This window comes from Herpailurus yagouaroundi, unplaced genomic scaffold, assembly GCF_014898765.1.
Source record: "Herpailurus yagouaroundi ecotype Mexico unplaced genomic scaffold, PumYag 216, whole genome shotgun sequence".
Lineage (NCBI taxonomy): Eukaryota > Metazoa > Chordata > Mammalia > Carnivora > Felidae > Herpailurus > Herpailurus yagouaroundi.
In genome coordinates this window covers 5,095,894-5,115,413 of record NW_024412447.1, presented here as the reverse complement: position 1 = coordinate 5,115,413, position 19,520 = coordinate 5,095,894, and the positions used below count along the sequence as shown (strand labels likewise).

Sequence of the window (19,520 nt, the reverse complement as noted above, 5' to 3'; positions counted from 1 at the left end):
ATTGGCCTTGTGCCTGCATCTGCTAGAGCGCATCCCTCCCTGCCCCTCTCCGGCACACCGGCACCCCCTTTCCTTTTTTAATTTTTTTAATGTTTCTATTTTATTTTTGAGAGGACAGAGAGAGAGAGAGAGAGAGAGAGACAGTGCGAGCAGGGGAGGGGCAGAGAGAGAAGGAGACACAGAATCCGAAGCAGGCTCCAGGCTCTGAGCTGTCAGCACAGAGCCTGACGCGGGGCTCGAACCCACAAACTGTGAGATCATGACCTCAGCCGAAGGGGGACGCCTAACCGACTGACTGAGCCACAGGCAGCCAAGGCACCTGCCCCTTTCCTCTCGCACAGGTGCACTACACAAGCACCTACCTTGGGACCTTGGTGCTGGCCATGCCCTCTGCCCGGGTCCTCCCTCCCCAGATACTTCCCGTCTGACTCGCCCTCCCTTCAGGCTCCTGTCCCTGCCTCCCAGATGAGCTGAGTGCTCATCTCTAGCTGAACTCTCCGTGGAGGTGAGCGGGCCCCCCAGCAAGCACTGGAAATCAGCGCCCCTGAGAAACCAGGAGAGGTGGTGTGAGACGACAAACCTGAGACGTGTGTCACCTTCCTTCTTCCTTGTGCCACGCATAGCCCCAGAGGCAGCGTGCGTGGGGTGCTCCACCTCACTGGGGCGGACAGACCCCAGACAAGTCAACAGAGAAACAGGTGTCACCCAGGGAGGGCGGGGGGATGGCGCCCGGGAAAGCCCACTTCCGTGGGGGACCTGGGAGAGCCCAGGGCTGGAGGGAGCTGGGCGGGTGTGTGAAGGCGGCATGCGAGGCGGGCAAGCGCAAAGGGCTTCGGGTGGGAGGAAGGCTGGTGTGGCTGGGGACGTGGCACGTGGCCGTCCAAGCGAGCAGAAGGGGCTGAGGGGCTGGCAGGGCACGGGCCCACGGGGTGCGGCAGAGGATCACCCACAACGGTCAGCAGCTGTGCTGACGGGAGGACGAAGAGCCACAGTGCAGCGGCCCCGCCAGGGTGGGGAGGGCAGGGCAGCCTGTGGCTCCCCGAGTCCGTGTGGCACCTTAAGGCAGGACACTCTAAACCGCCTGGCCACCGGCCCAGGCCAGTCTGCCCTGCCTCTTGCTCACCGACCCCGGGGTGGGGACACCAACACTGTCTTCATCAAAGAAATACCTGTGGCCGGAAGTCAGATCCTCCCCTCACCCCTCCCCGAACTTCATCCAATCCCCAGGCTGCACGGTGCCCCTGAACTTTGCTCCCCGACTGACATTTCCCCGAACTCGGATTCATTAACCTGACCGTTTTCCAGACCCCTGCACTTACAGCCTCATGGGACCTCAAATACCACACGTCCAAATCAGCTTTCATGCCTCCCACCCCCCAACTGCGAGCAAGCTGCTGCTTCCCCGCCGCCTTGTTCTGGAAGTTCGGGTGCCCCCACGACAGCCTGCACCTCAGCCCTTCCAGCCCTCCGCACGAGCTCCCCGGTTCCCACCAGGATCGCAAGACACCGTGTGGGTCCCGACGCTGCTCGGCTCACATCCGGGACCCCCTCCAGGACAGGCCGCCTCTGGCTTGGCTCACACGCTCCCCCCCGCCCCGTCTGTGCACCTGCTGTTTCTTCTACTAGGAGAGCTCTTCCCCGAGGGGCTCCATGCCCCTTCCAGGCGTCAGCCCAGATGCGTCCTCCTCACATGGCCCTTCCCTGCCTCCCAATCTCAGCTGCTCGACCGGGAGCCGAGGCCACTCCCTGTCCCCATACTGTTTTAACTTCTTTTCTGGGCCTACTGGTATCAGAAGTTACTACTTTGACTTAAGTCTCTTCCTCCCCACGAAACCTTAAACTCCACAAAGAGGGGGGGACCTCATCTGCCTTGTCCCCTCTGTGTCCTGGGCGGCACCTGGGTGGAGCCTCTGATGAAGGAAGGGCATCCCAGCTGCTCCCAGGGGTCAGGTGATCCAGACGCACCTGCTTCGCTCTGACATCAGGCTGATGACCCACCACCGCCACCACCTCCAGGACAGGCTGAGCGGCGGCAGGGAAACGTCACAGCGATTATGGGTTAGAGGCCAGAGGTAAGGCAGACTCGCCCAGCTCGCACATCACACTGGCAGAGTAGGATGTGGCCGTATTACACACGATGACCCTTGGCAGTCGCGGCCACAGTCGACGGCGCTGCCTGGTCAGCAGCCGGCCTGAGAACTCGTGCCACCACCGGCCCGAACAGACCCTCCGGGCCCTGGAAGAAGAGCGTTGTTGACTTACAGACTTTCGACAGGCTCTGGAGGCAAACATCTGTCTGACACGGGAAGGCCGACACATGACCCCAGGGCTGTCACTGAGCATGAAGATCAGTTCATCGATGTCCTGAGGTCCGAAGGTCCAGTTTTTACTGGTTGGCAAGGAAATCAACTTCACCCTTTCAGTGACTGGAGCTGGAAGAATAAAATGTGGGGAAGGGTCCACGATTCGAAAAGTACGTTTCATTTGACGCCTGTGTGTAACAAACACTGTAACACAGGGCAGAGGCAAAATCCTTTCTGGGCGAACCGTGTCCATCTCTGATAAAATATACTTATCTAGGGCACCTCAAAGACCGTTCCCGGCTCTGACAGGACAATCCCGTCATCGTCGTCACTCACCCCCTTCGTCGATAACAAAATCGAAGCCATTCTTTCTGAATATTTCCAGATTTTCTATTAGGATAGCTTCATTGACAGCAGTTAAGTGGAGAGTCTGGGGTCTGAAAAAAACAGAGAAGAGATTCAAACCCAGTCTCGAAGTCAAACATTTAGCCGTAAAGCAGAAATGAAACAAAGCCAATACGTGCTTCTTTGAATTCCTTTCAAAAAGCCAGGTCAGCGACAACGCTTTGTTCAGCCGTGTGCCTTTCCTGTCACGTAATTGCCTGAGAATTTCCCATTAATTTTCTTCTTCTTTTTTTTTTTTTAAGTTCAAATGACCACCAAAGCAGCTGGCTTTTCCTCAGCCTGCCACCCCATCCCAGTGACCCCATGTTTCTCTCAATCCACTCCTTAAAGACAACAATACAACATAAAAACGCTATTTTTCCTTCCTGCGACACAGACCATGTGAAAAGCTCGGCTGGGTCATCACAGGCATCGGAAAGCAGAACACAGAGCATCTGTTTTGCTATCCCGCCCCTTCCGAGCCTGCATCATTGACCGCGCCATCTGTCCAGGTAGCAATCTGTCCACCGGTCCTCCTGGTTCAGCGAGTGCTTAATCAGTCGGAACTGATAAGGGCAGGAGAAAGGATGGGCATGGAGTAAGAGACCAGTGGGGAAGAACGACACTGAACAGGCAGTCACACAAACTGTAATTACAAAGTTCACTGCCAATCAGGAGGCAGAGGCGCCCAGCACCGTAAGAGCTAGAGCAAGTCAGATGGGCCTGGAGATAGGAGTCAAGGACGGTGTCCCTGAGGAAGGGACCTCTGAGCTGAGAGCTGGGGTGAGCGCCCGTTATCAGCCAATGGATGGATGGGTGAGCACAGGGACAAGCATTCTAGGCAGGGACAAGTCTGTGCAAAGGCCCGAGGATGGCCCACTGATGTTCCCAGAGCCACATACAAAAGATCTACTTCATTCTCCTTAATGACCAGGTAGGAATTCATCAGGTCTGTCAACGGCCTGAGAAGGAGATGGCCAGGTGGCTCAAGCATGGAGAACCAAGAGGAAGGAACTAGGGAGGGCCGGACCACGCAGGGCCTGGTAGGAAAGGAAGGACCTGTGGTCTTTATCCTTGGAGCATGGGCCACCTGGGACCCCAAGTGATCTGTGACTACCTGGGGCAACCTGAAATGTCACAAGCGAGACCCTATTTATGCAAAATGGCTAAAAAATAAAAGACCTCTGTGAAAGAGGCAGGAAGAATCCAGTATGAGAAAGTAGCTTATTAAATGTCATTACACTGGGCACCTGCATGGCTCAGTCGGTCAAGTGTCTGACTTCAGCTCAGGTCATGAATTCACAGTTCGTGAGGTCGAGCCCCACCTCGGGCTCTGTGCTGGCAGCTCGGAGCCTGGAGCCTGCTTTGGATTCTGTGTCTCCCTCTCTCTCTGCCCTTCCCCACTCACGTTCTGTCTCTCTCTCTCTCTCTCAAAAATAAACAAATGTTAAAAAAACTAAAAAATAAATGTCTTTTCCATTACCATTAATACCTACTGAAAGTAAGTGAATTCAACCATTCCATAGGAAAGAGACTACTCCGTAAACTCGGTGCTTTCTCCCAAGCTGAGTGACTGTTTGTTCGTGCCATGATTTACTCCTACTGGGATCTCAGTGTATTTCTCTATGTCGCTGAACTTCCCAAATGAAAATCCATGACCTCTTCCTATCACTTGGCTTAACAAAAGACTTCTGGTCTACATGATACACCATCCCACCACCTTGTAAAGCGGTCAGCCTAAAACAGGCGTTGGCAAAGGAGAGACAAATACCAAGCTCTGTCGTGACCAATCACTGAACTTGATCTATGCTAGCTGAGGACAGACACACAGGCAGCGCCACCCTTCTGCACACCTAAGTTCTATGTGCTATAAACAGACACGTTACGTACTATAAACTGGCCTTTGTCAGATTTTCTGGCCAACCGGAAGAGGTAAAGGGCTTGATAAATAAAGAACATTAGCTGTGTGAACTTGGGAAAGTCACCTAACCTCTGCGTCCGGGAGCCTCCATTTTATCACCTGTGAAGTGCTGATGGTAACTGCAGCCACTTTGTAGGTTTGGGAAGACTAAAGTAATTAACGCGTGCCAATGGTTTCAACAGTGCCTGGCACAGAGTAAGGACTCAAGAGATGGCAGTGACGACTGCTATGTGACAAGCATAAAAATCGGCCACAGGGACGCTTGTGGCTAAAAAAGAGACACACACACACACGTACGTGTACACTCTCGGGTCTTAAGCTTTAGGGGTGCAAGAACACGGAAGATTCTGAACACCAGAAAGAACTTACGCGATAAGCCTTTGACCCTGGAGGGCCGTGTGCTGCTGGAGCATCTCAAAGTTGTACTTCTCATCCGTGGCATGCTGGTCCACTATGAAGATATCTGCATTGAGTTTGGTGATTATAAATCCCAAGTTAAACTGACCAATGATCTCCATGTCTGCAAACATCGTTTTACTGCATGTGGAAAATGTTCGTTATGAGATATCGTGATTTTTAAAAGATTACTTTTCTGATTATAAAAGAGACTGTAACAGGAAAATGAACAATACAGAAACATAAACTAGAGAAAGTCCCTAATAATCCCGCTTTTAAAGGTAACATTAGTTATTCATTTGTTCATCCAGCTCCCCAGAGATGGCATCAGTAACTACTGTTCATTTGGTGTGTATGTTCCCCAACCTTTGTTTACATATTAAAAACAAAACAAAAAAACCGGGCGTGCCTGGGTGGCTGGGTCACTTAAGCGTCCAACTCTTGATTTAGGCTCAGGTCATGATCTCAGGGTTCGTGAGTTCAAGACCCGCATCGGGCTCTGCGCTGACATTGTGGGGCCCGCTTTGGCATTCTGGGTCTCCCTCCCTCTGCCCCTCTCTCTCTTGCTCTCTATCTCTCTCTCATAATAAATATAAAAAAACCCAAAAAACCAAAAAAACCCGTTCTACGCCCCTCCCTTAACAAGGCATCTTCAGTGCTTTTTCAGACCCATTCATGTAGATCTCCTTCATTCTTTCTAGTGGCCGTATGGGAGCTCACTGCGAGCACGTACCATAACCTGTCCGACAAATCCTCTACTGAACGACTTTCGGATGTTTTCATTTTGAGTAACGCAAACGACGCTGCAGCAAACGTTCATGGACAGAAATCCACTCTATTCTAGGGGTATTTCTGTACGATAAATCCCTGGATTTGTTAAGTGTGTAAAAGTGCCTTTTCACTAATCCTGGGTATCAATCCTTCTAACATCTGCCAAGCTCACGGACGGGTCCTTTGGTGGGTGGCTTCAAAATCCAATTCCATTCATGACTATGTGCGTCAGTGCAGACAAGACAGATACCGCCACAGATCTTCACGTGAGAAAACAACATTGCCATTCTGTACCCCACACAACCAAATTTTGTGAAAATGGGTTTTCATGAGGATCGGCCCTGTGGTGCTCAGACGGGACTCGAGCTGAGACCTGAGATGGTCCTTTCTTTCTGTGAGTGCTCCAGAGCAGCGAGGAAGATCCCTTCCACACCACAGCACCCACCTGGGCTCCCGTGGGACTTGCTTTGCTTGGAGCTCTGCCACAGTCAACCGCGGGTGATGGTCTGACAGCGACACCTCCGTGTGCCATGGATTACTAAGCTCCCATTTCCTATTGGCAAGGAGCTCACACTGAGCTCAAGTCCAAGGTCAGGACCAAACGAATCCCCAAACCCTGTCTGTGAGGATGCGTCTCCTGGGACCATTCCCTGGTAGTAATTTCGTGTCAGAGTCCAATCAAGACACAAAAACCACACCAGCGATTTGAACAGAGGAAATTCATAACCAGGTATGGTAAACTAGTAGAAGGTAATTAACTACTTAGCTAAGAAACACAGGGGTAGCAAACAGAGTGAGCAATGCTGGGCCTCCTGCTGGCAGCTGCCTTGTAGGAGGAAAAGACCTGGGCAGCCAGAAGGAAGGAGAGGCCAGGCTCCTGTGCTTTCTCGCGGCGTCCCTCTACCTCCCCCTACTGACAAAGTCTAGAAGTGCACCAGCAGAGATGCTCACATGATCCAGCCTCAGAGATTGCAAAGTAAGGAGCCTACAGTAGATTCCAACTGAGACGCAACACACCTGTAAGCAGCACCAACACCGAATCCCTGGCTCTGGTTCCCCAGATAGAGTCCCCGTGGGAAGAACTTGTACCGGCCTGAAGACACAGGCGTTCTGTCTCTGCAGGTATACCTCCCACCGTAAACTTAAAAAGTAGCATCAGGCTCAAACAACGAAGAAGAAACCAAACTGTACGACTTGCTCTCTTTGGTTATAACTCAAAATAGAAACACAAAAGCTGGTAAATGCTACCACGGTATTTCAATTACTGCCTCATCTTCCGCTCCGGACATGTCTCAGGAAAATCATCGGCAGGACAGCTCAGAACAAAAGGCGTTTCAGCAGCCGTGCACCGAAGGCCAGATGCCAATGCCAGGCCCACTGTAGATCAGCGTTTCTCAAAGGGAGCACTTGGGGTACCTGGCAAAAATGCAGATTCCTGGGCTCCACACCCACGATCTACCGCATCTACTGAAATAGAGTCTCCAGAGGCTGACCACGGGTTCTGCTTTCTGAACAAGCATCCTAAGCGGTTCTTTTGTGTTCCCCAAATTCGAGAACTACCATAACATGGGATCGATGAATATTTGTTGAATTAAAATCACTGCTTTTAAAAATTATAGTTGATTTCACTCGCTGAGAAGGCTAAAAGCATCCAGAGTCAGATGCCTGGGGGGGCTCAGTCAGTTGAGCGTCCGACTACTGATATCAGCTCAGGTCATGATCTGACGGTCTGTGAGATCGAGCCCCGAGTCAGACTCTGTGCTGAGCCTGGAGCCTGCTTGCAATTCTATCTCTTTCTTTCTGCCCCCTCCCCACCCTCCGTTCATGTGTGCTCTCTCTCTCTCAAAAAAAAAAAAAAAAAAAAAAAGAACCCAAAGAGAAAGCATAATTACTTTGCCTTTTGGGCACCTTACAGGTCTTTCTCCATCAAGCACGTGTTCCATGATCGTGCATGTAAGCCAGGAGCCCAGCTCTTCACTGTGTCCCTGAGCGTTCACAGGCCCCAGACCCCACCCAAAGATGTTCACCCCCCCTTTATCACACACAATTTAAAGGAACTATTTCCTATGGTGCCTGAGTGGCTCAGTCAGTTAAGCACCCAACTAGTGATTTTTGATTCAGGTCATGATCTTCAGGCCCCGCAACAGGCTCCACACCATCAGTGCTTGGGACTCTCTCTCTCTCTCTCTCTCTCTGCTCCTCCCCTGCTTGTGCTCTCTTTCTCTGTCTCTCAAAATAAGTAAACTTTTGGAAAAAATAAATAAATGAACTATTTCCTAAAAACCTTACCCAATGTTAGGCACCATGAATATCAAGGGAATTATCTAACGTAACGCTTGCTGTTGAAGAACTGATTATCAAAATCAGGCAAAGCCTGTGCAGTCCAAACCAAAAGTGCCATAAAATTTCAACGTAATTACTGGTGCTCTGTGTATAGGACACAGCACATTTCAGTATCTACTGAGACAAAACATATACAATGCTTTAAAAAGATCAAAGTTAAGGGGCGCCTGAGTGGCTCAGTCGGTTGAGCCTCGACTTCGGCTCAGGTCAGGATCTCACAAACTGTGAGTTCGAGCCCTGTGTCAGGCTCTGTGCTGACAGCTCAGAGCCTGGAGCCTGTTTCAGATTCTGTGTCTCCCTCTCTCTGCCCCTTCCCCGCTCATGCTCTGTCTCTGTCTCAAAAATGAATAAACATTAAAAAAATTTAAAAAAAAATCAAAGTTAAATATTTCAAGAGAAGTCATCGTTTTTAGAAGTTACAATGTTGTAGGTGATTACTGTCAAGAAAGTGGTGGTGACCAGTGTTTTCTGTTATCAGTATTAACAGTTTTCTTGAAATTGACTTTCTTTTTTCCTTAACCTTACCCTACACAATCTTCTGGAAATCGCAAGTTTGATAATAAATTATAATTTTTCCTAATATGCATTAAAATGAATCATGGGAGGGGTCCCTAGGTGGCTCAGTCAGTTAAGCGTCCAACTTCAGCTCAGGTCACGATCTCACGGTTCGTGGGTTTGAGCCCCATGTCGGGCTCTGCGCTGACAGCTCGGAGCCTGGAGCCTGCTTCAGATTCTGTGTCCCCCTCTCTGGCCCTCCCCTGCTCGTACTCTGTGTCTCTCTCTCTCTCTCTCAAAAATAAATAAACATTAAAAAAAATTTTTTAATGAATCATGGGAAATAGTAATGTCCACTAAAACCTCCATGGATTCAGTGCAGGGAGGAGTCACTGTGAAACCTTGGGGAAGAGGAATGAGATCGGGGTTGAGGAGGCCCTGATTAATTTGAACTAAATGGACAGGATGTGCTAAGAAGATCTAAGGAAACAATTCTTGAAAGGTTTCACCGAGAAAGAGCTCTTTAAAGAAAGTTAATTTGATGCATATGAGGAGCAATGAAAACGTACCGAGTGGAAACAGCATCACCAAGGATGCACCGGTAGGGCTAATGAGCAATCCATAGAGTGGAAACAGACTCCCAAATTAGAATCTTCGAGGAGCACAGAGAAGGCAGAGAGAAAGAGGGGCTGGGAGAGGGGGAGACAGAAGCTTGGGAAAGTGTGACATCAGGAGATGTCACGTCTGTGGTGCAGAGAAGGCCCCCAGGGAGGACCTTCCTGACAGCCAGAGGAGCAAAACCAGGGCCTGGAAGGACCAGCCTCGTCCCCTCCCAGCAGCTCATCCTATGAAAGAACGTTACCTTATCTCCTTTCTCAGTTCATCTTCGGCGGCTTGGTTTTCTCCGGGGCAGATCTTTGCCCTGAACTTCCTGTAATTCTGTTGGCCTTCTTGTGGCCTTTCTTGGTGACGTAACTGCTTTATTCGTGCCGCTAAAGACCGCATGGAAAAGGCCAGGGGCACTACTTTCTTACTGATTTTAACAGCCACGTCGACCTGAGACGCTGACGCGTTCTGTGCAGTCACCAACCCTTGGGGGACGTCAGGATTCAAAGGAATGCCGTCTTTTTTGAAACGCCGTGTGCTTGGGGAGGATGCATCTACGGGCGGAGGCGAGACCCTATGTTGACGTCCACCGTCCTCGTGATTGGAACCGCGCTCCGTATCTGCAGGGCGACGGTCAAGTTCAGGCAACTTAGAAGCTTCCGCGTTTCCCTGTGAAAACCTGTCCTCAGGGGAGTTTGCTGCACAGACACCACCGGACCGACCGCCCGTTGCTGGGGTGCCGGGCCCTTCCCGCGGGCCGGCCGAAGTGCGGCTGTGCCCCAAGTCCTGCTCCGTCTCCGCTCCGTCCCTGCGGTCACAGGGGCCCCCGCGCGAACGCATCGCCTCCCCGCCAGGGCCGGACGAGCCTGCGCCCGAGGCGCACTTCTGGAAACACGGGGAGTCTGGAGCTCCAGAACACTGGACGTGTCTCTTCTGTCTCGGAGAAATCCGTCTCGGTTCGGTGGTGTTCGGGCCCTGAGACTCGGTCTCTGTCGTGTGCCGAAGAGAAAAGGTCTCTCTCAGTCTGGAAATGGTCACTGCCCCCTTCGCTTGTCCTCCAGTCCTTAACGAAGCGGGATCATCCTGTTTGTCTGGCACGGGCTTCTCCGTTTCTGCTGAATGCTTTTTTATTAAGTTACCTGAGTAGATAGGAGCAGAGGAGAGTATCAGGGGCTGCACTGAAGTGGAGAAAGAGCTGGGGACACCTGGGGGGCTCAGTCAGTTAGGCGGCCGACTTCGGCTCAGGGCATGATCTCGTGGTTCATGAGTTCGAGCCCCGCATCGGCCTCTGTGCTGACAGCTCAGAGCCTGGAGCCTGCTTTGGATTCTGTGTCTCCCTCTCTCTCTCTGCCCCTCCCTCACTTGTGCTCTGTCGTTGTCTCTCTCTCTCAAAAATAAACAAACGTTAAAAAAAAATTTTTTTTAAAAAGAGGATACGTTTTACAGAAGTAGGGATCCAGAGATGGCTAACAGAACATACAACAATGGTTAATCGTAAGGGACATACAAATTGAAACCACACTTTAATGTTACTGTTCGATCACCAGAATGGGCAAAAAGTTAACAATCGACAAAAGTTCGCAAAGGTGAGGCTTAAAAGGAAGGTGTAAATACTGCTGGTGGTAGTGCAATCGGTACAGTCGCTTTGGGAAACCTTCTGGGAGTAGCTCCTAAATCTAAACACGACGCATCTGCAGGTGGAGGCCTGTGGCCTGGCATTGCGCTCCTGGCACACCCACACCCACCAGAGCCACAGACAGGGGTGTCCACGGCCGCCGCTCTGGCCATAACAACCCAACCGTCCACAAAGAAATCATGCCGTTAAGAACTACAACAGAGGGTTTCCGATTCTGTGTCTCCCTCTCTCTCTGCCCCTCCCCTGTTCATGCTCTGTCTCTCTCTGTGTCCCCCCCAAAAAAAAAAAAAGTTGAAAAAAAAAAAACAAAAAAGAACTACAACAGAGGGGCGCCTGGGTGGCTCAGTCGGTTGAGCGTCCGACTTCGGCCCAGGTCATGATCTCGCGGTCCGTGAGTTCGAGCCCCGCGTCGGGCTCTGTGCTGACGGCCCGGAGCCTGGAGCCTGTTTCGGATTCTGTGTCTCCCTCTTTCTCTGACCCTCCCCTGTTCATGCTCGCGCTCTCTCTGTCTCAAAAATAAGAATAAAAAAATTTAAAAAAAAAAGAACTACAACGGAATGCCACACAGCAATGAGAACGAATGAATGAGTTGCCATGTGACACGGACGGATCCCACGAGGTAATGAGAGAAAGAAACAAGACGCAAAAAAGCAGAAATTAAAAGCAGATAAAATGAATCTGTGGTGTCAGAAGTGAGGAAGATGGTTACCACGGGGGCTCGGCGCAAGCAGAAGGGGTAGCAGGGTGGTTCTACGGCTGCCATCTCTTGACCTCAGGGCTGATACACTCGTGTTTGTTTGTTTTCAATACAATGGCCGAAAGGGGCATCGGTTCAACTGGGCTTCGAGAGGCACAGGTATTTTGAGCAGTTTCTCCTTAGAGGGTAGCGTCTGGTGAAGCGTGTCTGTGAGTGGCCCCCTCCACAGAGATTTATATACAGCGGAGCAGCCTCCACTCCATCCCCACGCATATCCACATCCACGCCACCCCACGCCGAGGACGGCCAGGGCTCACGGGCGCCCACCGCGTCCAAAGCGAAGCTCTGCCACTCAACTGCCCGGATTTCTGCGCTCCTGTTCCACTCCACCCCTCGGGAGCTTCGCCTCCACCTTATGCCCTGATTATCAAAACCAGAGCCTGCTTGCTCTCTTCCAAATCGACCTCTCCCCGCCCCTGGGGTGTAAGGAATGTTAGGACAGAGCGGCCCAGGATCCCTGCCAACAACCCCCCCCCACCCCCACCCCCTCCCCCACCCCCTCGCCAAGCCCCTTCCAGCTCCTCCTCGCACCCTCAGCTCACAAAGTCATCCCACAACCTCTCCTCTCACTGGGAGCCACACCCGTCTGTCACCTTAGCCTTCTGCCACACTCTAGTTTCAGCTTCCTCAGCAGCTCTGGTCTTCCCCCCTTGGAAGACGCGCTGATGGGCGCCCACCATCTCTGCACATACAGACATGGAGATCAGGGCAGGCTGGCCAACAGAAGAGTGTGTGCACCCCAAGGAGATGTGGTCATGGGGGGCGGGGGTAATGGCCAACTCTTCCTTCTGCCAAAGAAGGCGGCTGGAGCTCGACACTGGGCCCCCTCCCAGAAGTCCCAGCTGCTCTTGGTTCGGATAAAAAAGAAGAAAACCACTTAAACATCTGATCACGTAGGGCCAGGCAATAAAATAATGACTGTACCTATCACTAGTACACATCCTGAATCAGCTTTGTGGTGACGCTCATTCCCATACGCCACTCAGCGAAGAAGGCACGGGGGTGACGGGTGGGAAAATTCCCCGCTCCGTAAAGAAATGAGAAAAATGGGCAAAAATGGTCAGAATCGACTTTTCTCGGAACTCTGGAAATTAACAAAAGGTTTGCAGCCATCAGGAGCGTTTATTAAAGGAAAACGGTTGAGTCCTGGTAAGAACACATCCCTGGATGTGCCAAATGTGCCTTCCATTTCTCTCGTTACCTGATTTCCTTACATCTGCAGCTCTACACTGCCTAGTGTGACACATCCTCTCAGAGATTTTGGGGGCACCTGGGTGGCTCAGTCGTTTGAGTGTTCGAATCTTGAATTCAGCTCGGGTCATGATCTCACGGTTCATGAGATGGAGCCCCACACTGGGCTTCATGCTATCAGTGCAGACCCTGCCTGAGATTCTCTCTTCTAAATAAAAATTAAATAAAAAATTTTTAAAAATTTTTTTAAATTTAAAAAAATTAAAAAAAAAAAAGATACTGAGTTTCAGAAGCTGTCCGTACACCTGTGTATTTTCTTACCTTCAATACCCAACAACGGCTGCTGACTGACATTAAGTTTGTTGAGATCACCATCAAACATTCCTATCAAAGATGTTTTTAAAACTGCCAACAAAAGCTTCTCCTCTTGCAGTAAAATTTGCCTTTTATCGGGAGTAACATTGACGTCAACACATTCTAAGGCCAAAAAAAAAAAAAAAGACACTTATGTTTAAAATCACCTTTAACAGAAATTTCCCCATCTATTTTATTCTCTTGCGCTTACCAAAAGTACTGTTAAAAACACTGCGGTGTCCGGACTAATATTCATAAACTGTAAAATCAGCACTTTCAGAGAAACAAGGAAAAGATGAACCGTTTATTAAATGGATAGAATATGCAAGTATCTGAACAGTTAATTTGCAAAAATAAAGAAAGAGCAAATAAACACATGAAAACATAGGATAGAAGACCGCACGCCAAAATAAGGTCCTTCTAGTATCGCCCACTGAGTTTGGTTAAAAATGACACTACCCAATACACGGCTCTAGATGTGTAAATGAGTACAGCCCGATCCTAGTCATGGACACACTAATTCTAGTACTAGGAATGTATCTTAAGGAAATTACCAATGATATAGGTAACAATTTAATATAAGGATAGTATTTAAATTTCTAAAAACTGAAGACAGCTAAATTAAGGCTAAGAATTTAAAAAGTTTAAGATACATCTGTACCTATGTAGAATATAGGTATATAGAATATAGAATATGGAATATAATGAGTACAGATGTTAAAATCATGTTTCTGAATAAGTTTTAGGACATGGAAAAAAAAAAAAACATTTATGTCAAAGGATAAAGAGCTTGATACAAACTTACCCAAACTTATTTTCTCCCTTTTATAAAGGATATGAGTAGGGATATATATATAGCATTACATATTTTAAGGCGTGCACATATTTCTAAGTACCTAAGAAAAAATCCTAGATAACAATAAAGCAGAATTTTCCCAATCAGAAGAAAAACAGCATTATTTTTAAAATCAGGGGGAACATTTGGTTTGCTTTCTCCCTTATGTGCCATGAAAAAGTCCTATTTTTCTAATAATACCATTAACCTGGTCTCAAGCAGAAAGCAAGAAAGCCTGTATAAAAAATAAAAGTCTATACAATATAATTAAAAGTCTGTAAACAAAAAATACACTGCCATTAACTGTTGCCACAAAAATCCTTTCTGGTCATATCATGGCTTTATGATTTCATTTTTTTCTTTTAGGGGTAAGTCACCAACATGACGGAAAGCTCAGTGGAACTTACCTGAATCAACAGAAATGTTAAGAACAACAAACGGATACTGATGGCGATTATACATATGATAGACCTCGTTCACAAGTCTGGAAACCTACGTACAAAACAAAGGTTAAGAAAGAACAAACATTCCTGTGTGTCCCCCAACACGCTGCTCTAATCAGCCACTACACGGCTATATCTTAACAGATTGACTGAGGTAGAGTGGGGCCTGCAATAAACTACATGTATTTTAAGTATACAGTTTGAGGGGTGCCTGCGTGGCTCAGTCGGTTAAGCATCCGACTTCCGCCCAGGTCACGATCTCAGAGTTGGTGAGTTCAAGCCCCGCATCAGGCTCACTGCTATCAGCATGAAGCTGGCTTCAGATCCTCTCTCTCCCTCTTTCTCTGCCCCTCCCTGACTTGCATGCACACGCTGTCTCCCTCTCTCTCTCAAAAATAAACACTTAAAAAAATGTTTAAAAAATAAACTATACAGTTTGACAAGTTTACAATCAAGATCAGTAAGATTATAATCAAGATAATCAATATATCTATCCATTGCCCAAAAAAGTTTCCTCATGCCCCTCAAAGGGATATTTTTAGTCATCAATCCTTAAACCTGAATCTTTTTCCAATCCAAAGCTGCTTTTGAAGACATGTCAAAAGATGTAGGTGCAGCCTATTTATTTATCTATTATGTTATTTTAACTTCAGTGCCAACATGCTGCAGGTGCAATTTAAATGCTCATTAAACACACTCCAACGTACAGAGAAATGTATTTATGTGATTCTGTAATAATTGTTAAAAGTGTTGGAGATAAACTATAAAATTGCACCATGCACAATACTGAACCATATCCAACAGACAGAAGTCACTTTCAAGTGCCACAAGAAAACAGAATCTATGACCGAGGTACAATATTGCTGAAAATGCAAAATCAAAACCGAGACACTAAAACCCTATCCAAGATGACAAGTCTAGGGGCGCCTGGGTGGCTTAGTCAGTTGAGCGTCTGTCTGACTCTTGATTTTGGCTCAGGTCATGATCCCAGAGATGCGGGATTGAGCCTCGCATCAGGCTCTGTGCTGACAAGGGCTGAGCCTGCTGGGATTCTCTCTCTCTCCACCCCCTCCGTCGCTCCCCTGTTTGTGTTCCCTCAGTTTCTCTCAAAAAAAAAAAAAAACAAACAAAAAAAAACAACCATTAAAAAAAAAAAAAATACCTTTGCCGGGTCACAAGGCCGCCGATTGATAAAGAAAAACTGTCTGTCTGTTGAGCTTCTTCCAACACCATGAGCACAGTGAGAAATGAAACCAGAGATGCTGTACAATGTTCACACGGTAAGGACAGGATTCCAGAATGGAAACAGTAACATGTCAGAGAGCACATTCATAAAGTAAAAACGAAATAAAATATAACCCCCGGTTACACACTGATAAGTATTAACATTTCAGTTGATGCGTGTCGTGTCCGTGTTCCACTCTGATAAATCATAAAAAGGACACAGACCTTCTGGCATGTTCTACAGCTCCTACGGTCAATGAATCCACCACAGGAAATGCAGTGGGTTCAAAACAGATTTGCTTCAGCTCTTCTCTCACTTGCCCTATTAAATTCTTGGCCTCTATGCAAGGAAGGAGTCTCACCCAAAACTCACATTCTAGAATCTTCAAGCTGTCCCCACGAGCTGCCCAGGGAGCTCAACTACTTGTATTCAGGATTTCTGCGCGCACTCCCTGCCCTTTTAGAACGTGTTCTCCTTGGGGCGCCTGGGTGGCTCGGTGGGTTAAGCGTCTCTTGATTTCAGCTCAGGTCAAGAGCTCATGGTTAGTGGGTTCAAGCCCTGCATCGGACTCTGCACTGAGTGCGGAGCCTGCTTGGGATTCAATGTCTCCCTCTCTCTCTCTCTCTCTCTGCCCCTTCCCCATTCACTTTCTTGGTCTCTCTAAATAAACTTCAAAAAAATTTTTAAAGTAAAAAAAAGACAAGACAAGACAATCTGTTCTCCATCAGCAAACTCCTATCTCCTAAGGTATTGTTAAAGAGACTCCTCAGGGCACCCGGTGGCTCAGTCAGTTGAGCACCCAACTCTTGATTTAGGCTCCAGTCACGATCCCAGGGTTGTGGGATGGAGCCCCGACTCAGGCTCTGCGCTGGGGCACTGTGCTCTCTCCCTCAGCCCCTCACCCCAACTCACTCACTCTCTCTTTCTCTCTAAAATAAAAAAAAATTACAGTGCTCCCTCTGCCTGTGATCTACCCGGGGTATGTGCACTCTGCACTCTGTAAGAATGGTGTGCACACAAAAGAAATGAATCTCTGCATGTGAGCCAGGGGCAAGTAGACAGTGAGCAGGCGTGGGCCATCACAAGGCCAATCCCAAGTAGGGGCAATGCCAATTTTTCTTACCCTGAGAGTAGTGACAGTGGACAAGATATTGGGTGAGGCGTGAATGAAAGGAAACACTATTCCGCTCTGTCAAATCCCCATAAGGCAAAACATATACGTAAATTAAAAATTATTTTAATTTGTCACTAAGCAGTTTCCTTACTACAAAGGTTTCAATAGGAAATCAATAGGAAACCAAAGAATTCAATAGGAAATCCCCTCAGGTGCACCAGGGACCCAGGATATTGAACGAATTAAGTAACGGACCCCTTTATAAAAATCCTCTTTCTCTGCAATAATAATGCCTATAACTTTACAACGAATATAAAAACTATAAACCTTAAAATCACGATCCTTAAAAACAAAAGCCTCCAGGGGCACCTGGGTGGCTCAGTCGGTTGGTTGAGTGTCTAACTCTTGATTTCGGCTCAGGTCGTGATCCTCATGGGTTCATGAGTTCGAGCCCTGCTTCAGACTTCGCGCTGACAGCACAGAGCCTGCTGGGGATTCCCTCTCTCTCTCTCTCTCTCTGCCCCTCCCCTGCTTGTGCTATCTTTCTTTCAAAACACATACATACATACATACATACCCAGACAAAATGTTTGATTGTAATTTTCCCAGCAGCAATCTACTCACCGAAACAGAGTCTGCAAAGCATCACCGTGGCTCAGCCCGTACTCTTCACACACAGAGTCACTAGGGGGCAGTTGAACAAAAGGAATGAGGCTTTGCAGCTAAAAGAGACAAGACTCACAGTTAATTCCTAACCAAATTAGGATGAACCTAATTTCAGAAAGGAAGGGTTTTGTGAGTTTGCTTTCCCTGGTCAGGCCACTCAGGGTAAGAGCACAAGGAAATCTCGGTGGCTGTTTCTGGCAGCTATCATAACTGAAAGTTTGATTTATCAGAAGGATGGACCACTTGAGCGCATACTTATCCATAATCAACACATTGCCCACAACACCCTTTTTCAGATGCAGAGTAAAAGGAGGGTTTTATTCTCTGGAAGAATAAAATAAAAAAATCTTTCAGCTCTCAGCATTAACTCTTGTGGTAAGTACCTAATTAAGAAATCAACTATTGGGGGCTCCTGGCTGGCTCAGTCGACAGAGGAGTCGACTCTTGATCTCAGGGTTTTAAGTTCGAGTCCCACGTTGGGGATAAAGCTTACTTAAAAATTAAAATCTTTAGGGGTGCCTGGGTGGTTCAGTCAGTTAAGCGTCCCTCTTGATTTCAGCTCAGGTCATGATCTCATGGTCATGGGATTGAGCCCCATGTCAGGCTCAGTGCTGAGTGTAGAGCCTGCTTAAGAGTCTCTTTCTCGGGGCGCCTGGGTGGCTCAGTCGGTTAAGCGTCCGACTTCGGCTCAGGTCATGATCTCACGGTCCGTGAGTTCGAGCCCCGCATCGGGCGCTGTGCTGACAGCTCGGAGCCTGGAGCCTGTTTCAGATTCTGTGTCTCCCTCCCTCTCTCTCTGACCCTCCCCCGTTCATGCTCTGTCTCTCCCCGTCTCAAAAATAAATAAACGTTAAAAAAAAAAATTAAAAAAAAAAAAAAAAAAAAAGAGTCTCTTTCTCTCTACCTCTGCTCTCCGCCCCCCCATCTGTCTCTCTCTCTTTATTTATTTTTTTTTTTAATTTTTTTTTTTCAACGTTTATTTATTTTTGGGACAGAGAGAGACAGAGCATGAACGGGGGAGGGGCAGAGAGAGGGGGAGACACAGAATCGGAAACAGGCTCCAGGCTCTGAGCCATCAGCCCAGAGCCCGACGCGGGGCTCAAACTCACGGACCGCGAGATCGTGACCTGGCTGAAGTCGGACGCTTAACCGACTGCGCCACCCAGGCGCCCCTGTCTCTCTCTCTTTAAAAAAATAAAAAATAAAATAAAATAAAAATCCTAAAAAAAAAAAAGAATCAATTACTGGATTTCCTTCTCTCGTCTTTGGAAAGGACAAGAGAAACCTGCCATAATTACTAGAGGAATAAAATGTTTTTTAAATAACTGGCCGCCACTACCTGTTTCTGCCCAAACACAGATCCAATATTCTCCTTTATGCTGGAGCTTCCGCTTGTGCAAACCACAGGCTGGCGTCTTCCTTGTCCAACCTGATTGCTGCAACTTACACGGATGCCTGCTGCAATGATACAGTATGCTTGTAAGACTTGGACCATTCTGACATACTCCTGTTTAAAAAACACAAATACGAGACTCGACGTTACTTTAAGCCTACAAAAACTACATGGTTCAAGTTAAAACATCCAACTCAAGGTTCTCATATCGGCGCACAAAGAAGAAAAACTGTTCCTGACAAAAGGAGCTGTGAATACCTTTATGCACGTACGCCTTTGTATTCAACGTATACCCTCACACGTAGTATAAGAGAGAGCTCAAGAGGCTTAGGTTCGTAACCACACTTCTCTTGTGTCCACGATGTCCACGCCCACTGCTATAAAAATCAAAAAGTGCATTCCACTGGACCTGGTAATCCTTCCTTTATAAATTTATCCTTGCAGAATGACTGGCACAAATAATCAAAGATACATTACAAAAATGTTCACTGAAACAATCTGTAATTGTGAAAAAAAGTTTATTTAAAAGTTGTTTCATCAGACAGTGAGTCAATTAGGTCAAACTGTTTTTTCTCTCATTAAAAAATGTTTTTATGTTTATTTTTTGAGAGAGAGAGAGAGAGAGAGAGAGAGGGAGAGAAAGAAAGAGAGAGAGAGAGAGAGAGAGAGAGAGAGAGAGAGAGAGAG

At 47.9% G+C, this 19,520-nt stretch overlaps 1 protein-coding gene across 3 annotated transcripts in view; it reads right to left on the bottom strand.

Moving 5' to 3' along the window:
• PMS2 (PMS1 homolog 2, mismatch repair system component) overlaps positions 1–19,520 on the bottom strand; it is a 31,930-nt gene that overhangs the window by 1,154 nt on the left and 11,256 nt on the right. Inside the window, exons 1-9 of one of the 3 annotated variants that reach the window (XM_040455851.1) lie at positions 18,780–18,974; positions 17,399–17,496; positions 15,598–15,697; positions 14,400–14,484; positions 13,125–13,280; positions 9,476–10,358; positions 4,978–5,145; positions 2,640–2,740; positions 2,263–2,432 (exon numbers count right to left, since the gene is read on the bottom strand). In XM_040455851.1, the coding sequence (XP_040311785.1) occupies positions 2,263–2,432; positions 2,640–2,740; positions 4,978–5,145; positions 9,476–10,358; positions 13,125–13,280; positions 14,400–14,484; positions 15,598–15,697; positions 17,399–17,496; positions 18,780–18,935 (1,917 nt within the window). In that variant the 5' untranslated portion in view covers positions 18,936–18,974. Of the gene's footprint in view, positions 1–2,262; positions 2,433–2,639; positions 2,741–4,977; positions 5,146–9,475; positions 10,359–13,124; positions 13,281–14,399; positions 14,485–15,597; positions 15,698–17,398; positions 17,497–18,779; positions 18,975–19,520 lie in introns of those variants that run through there. The other 2 variants (XM_040455852.1, XM_040455853.1) reach the window with 2 other exon arrangements.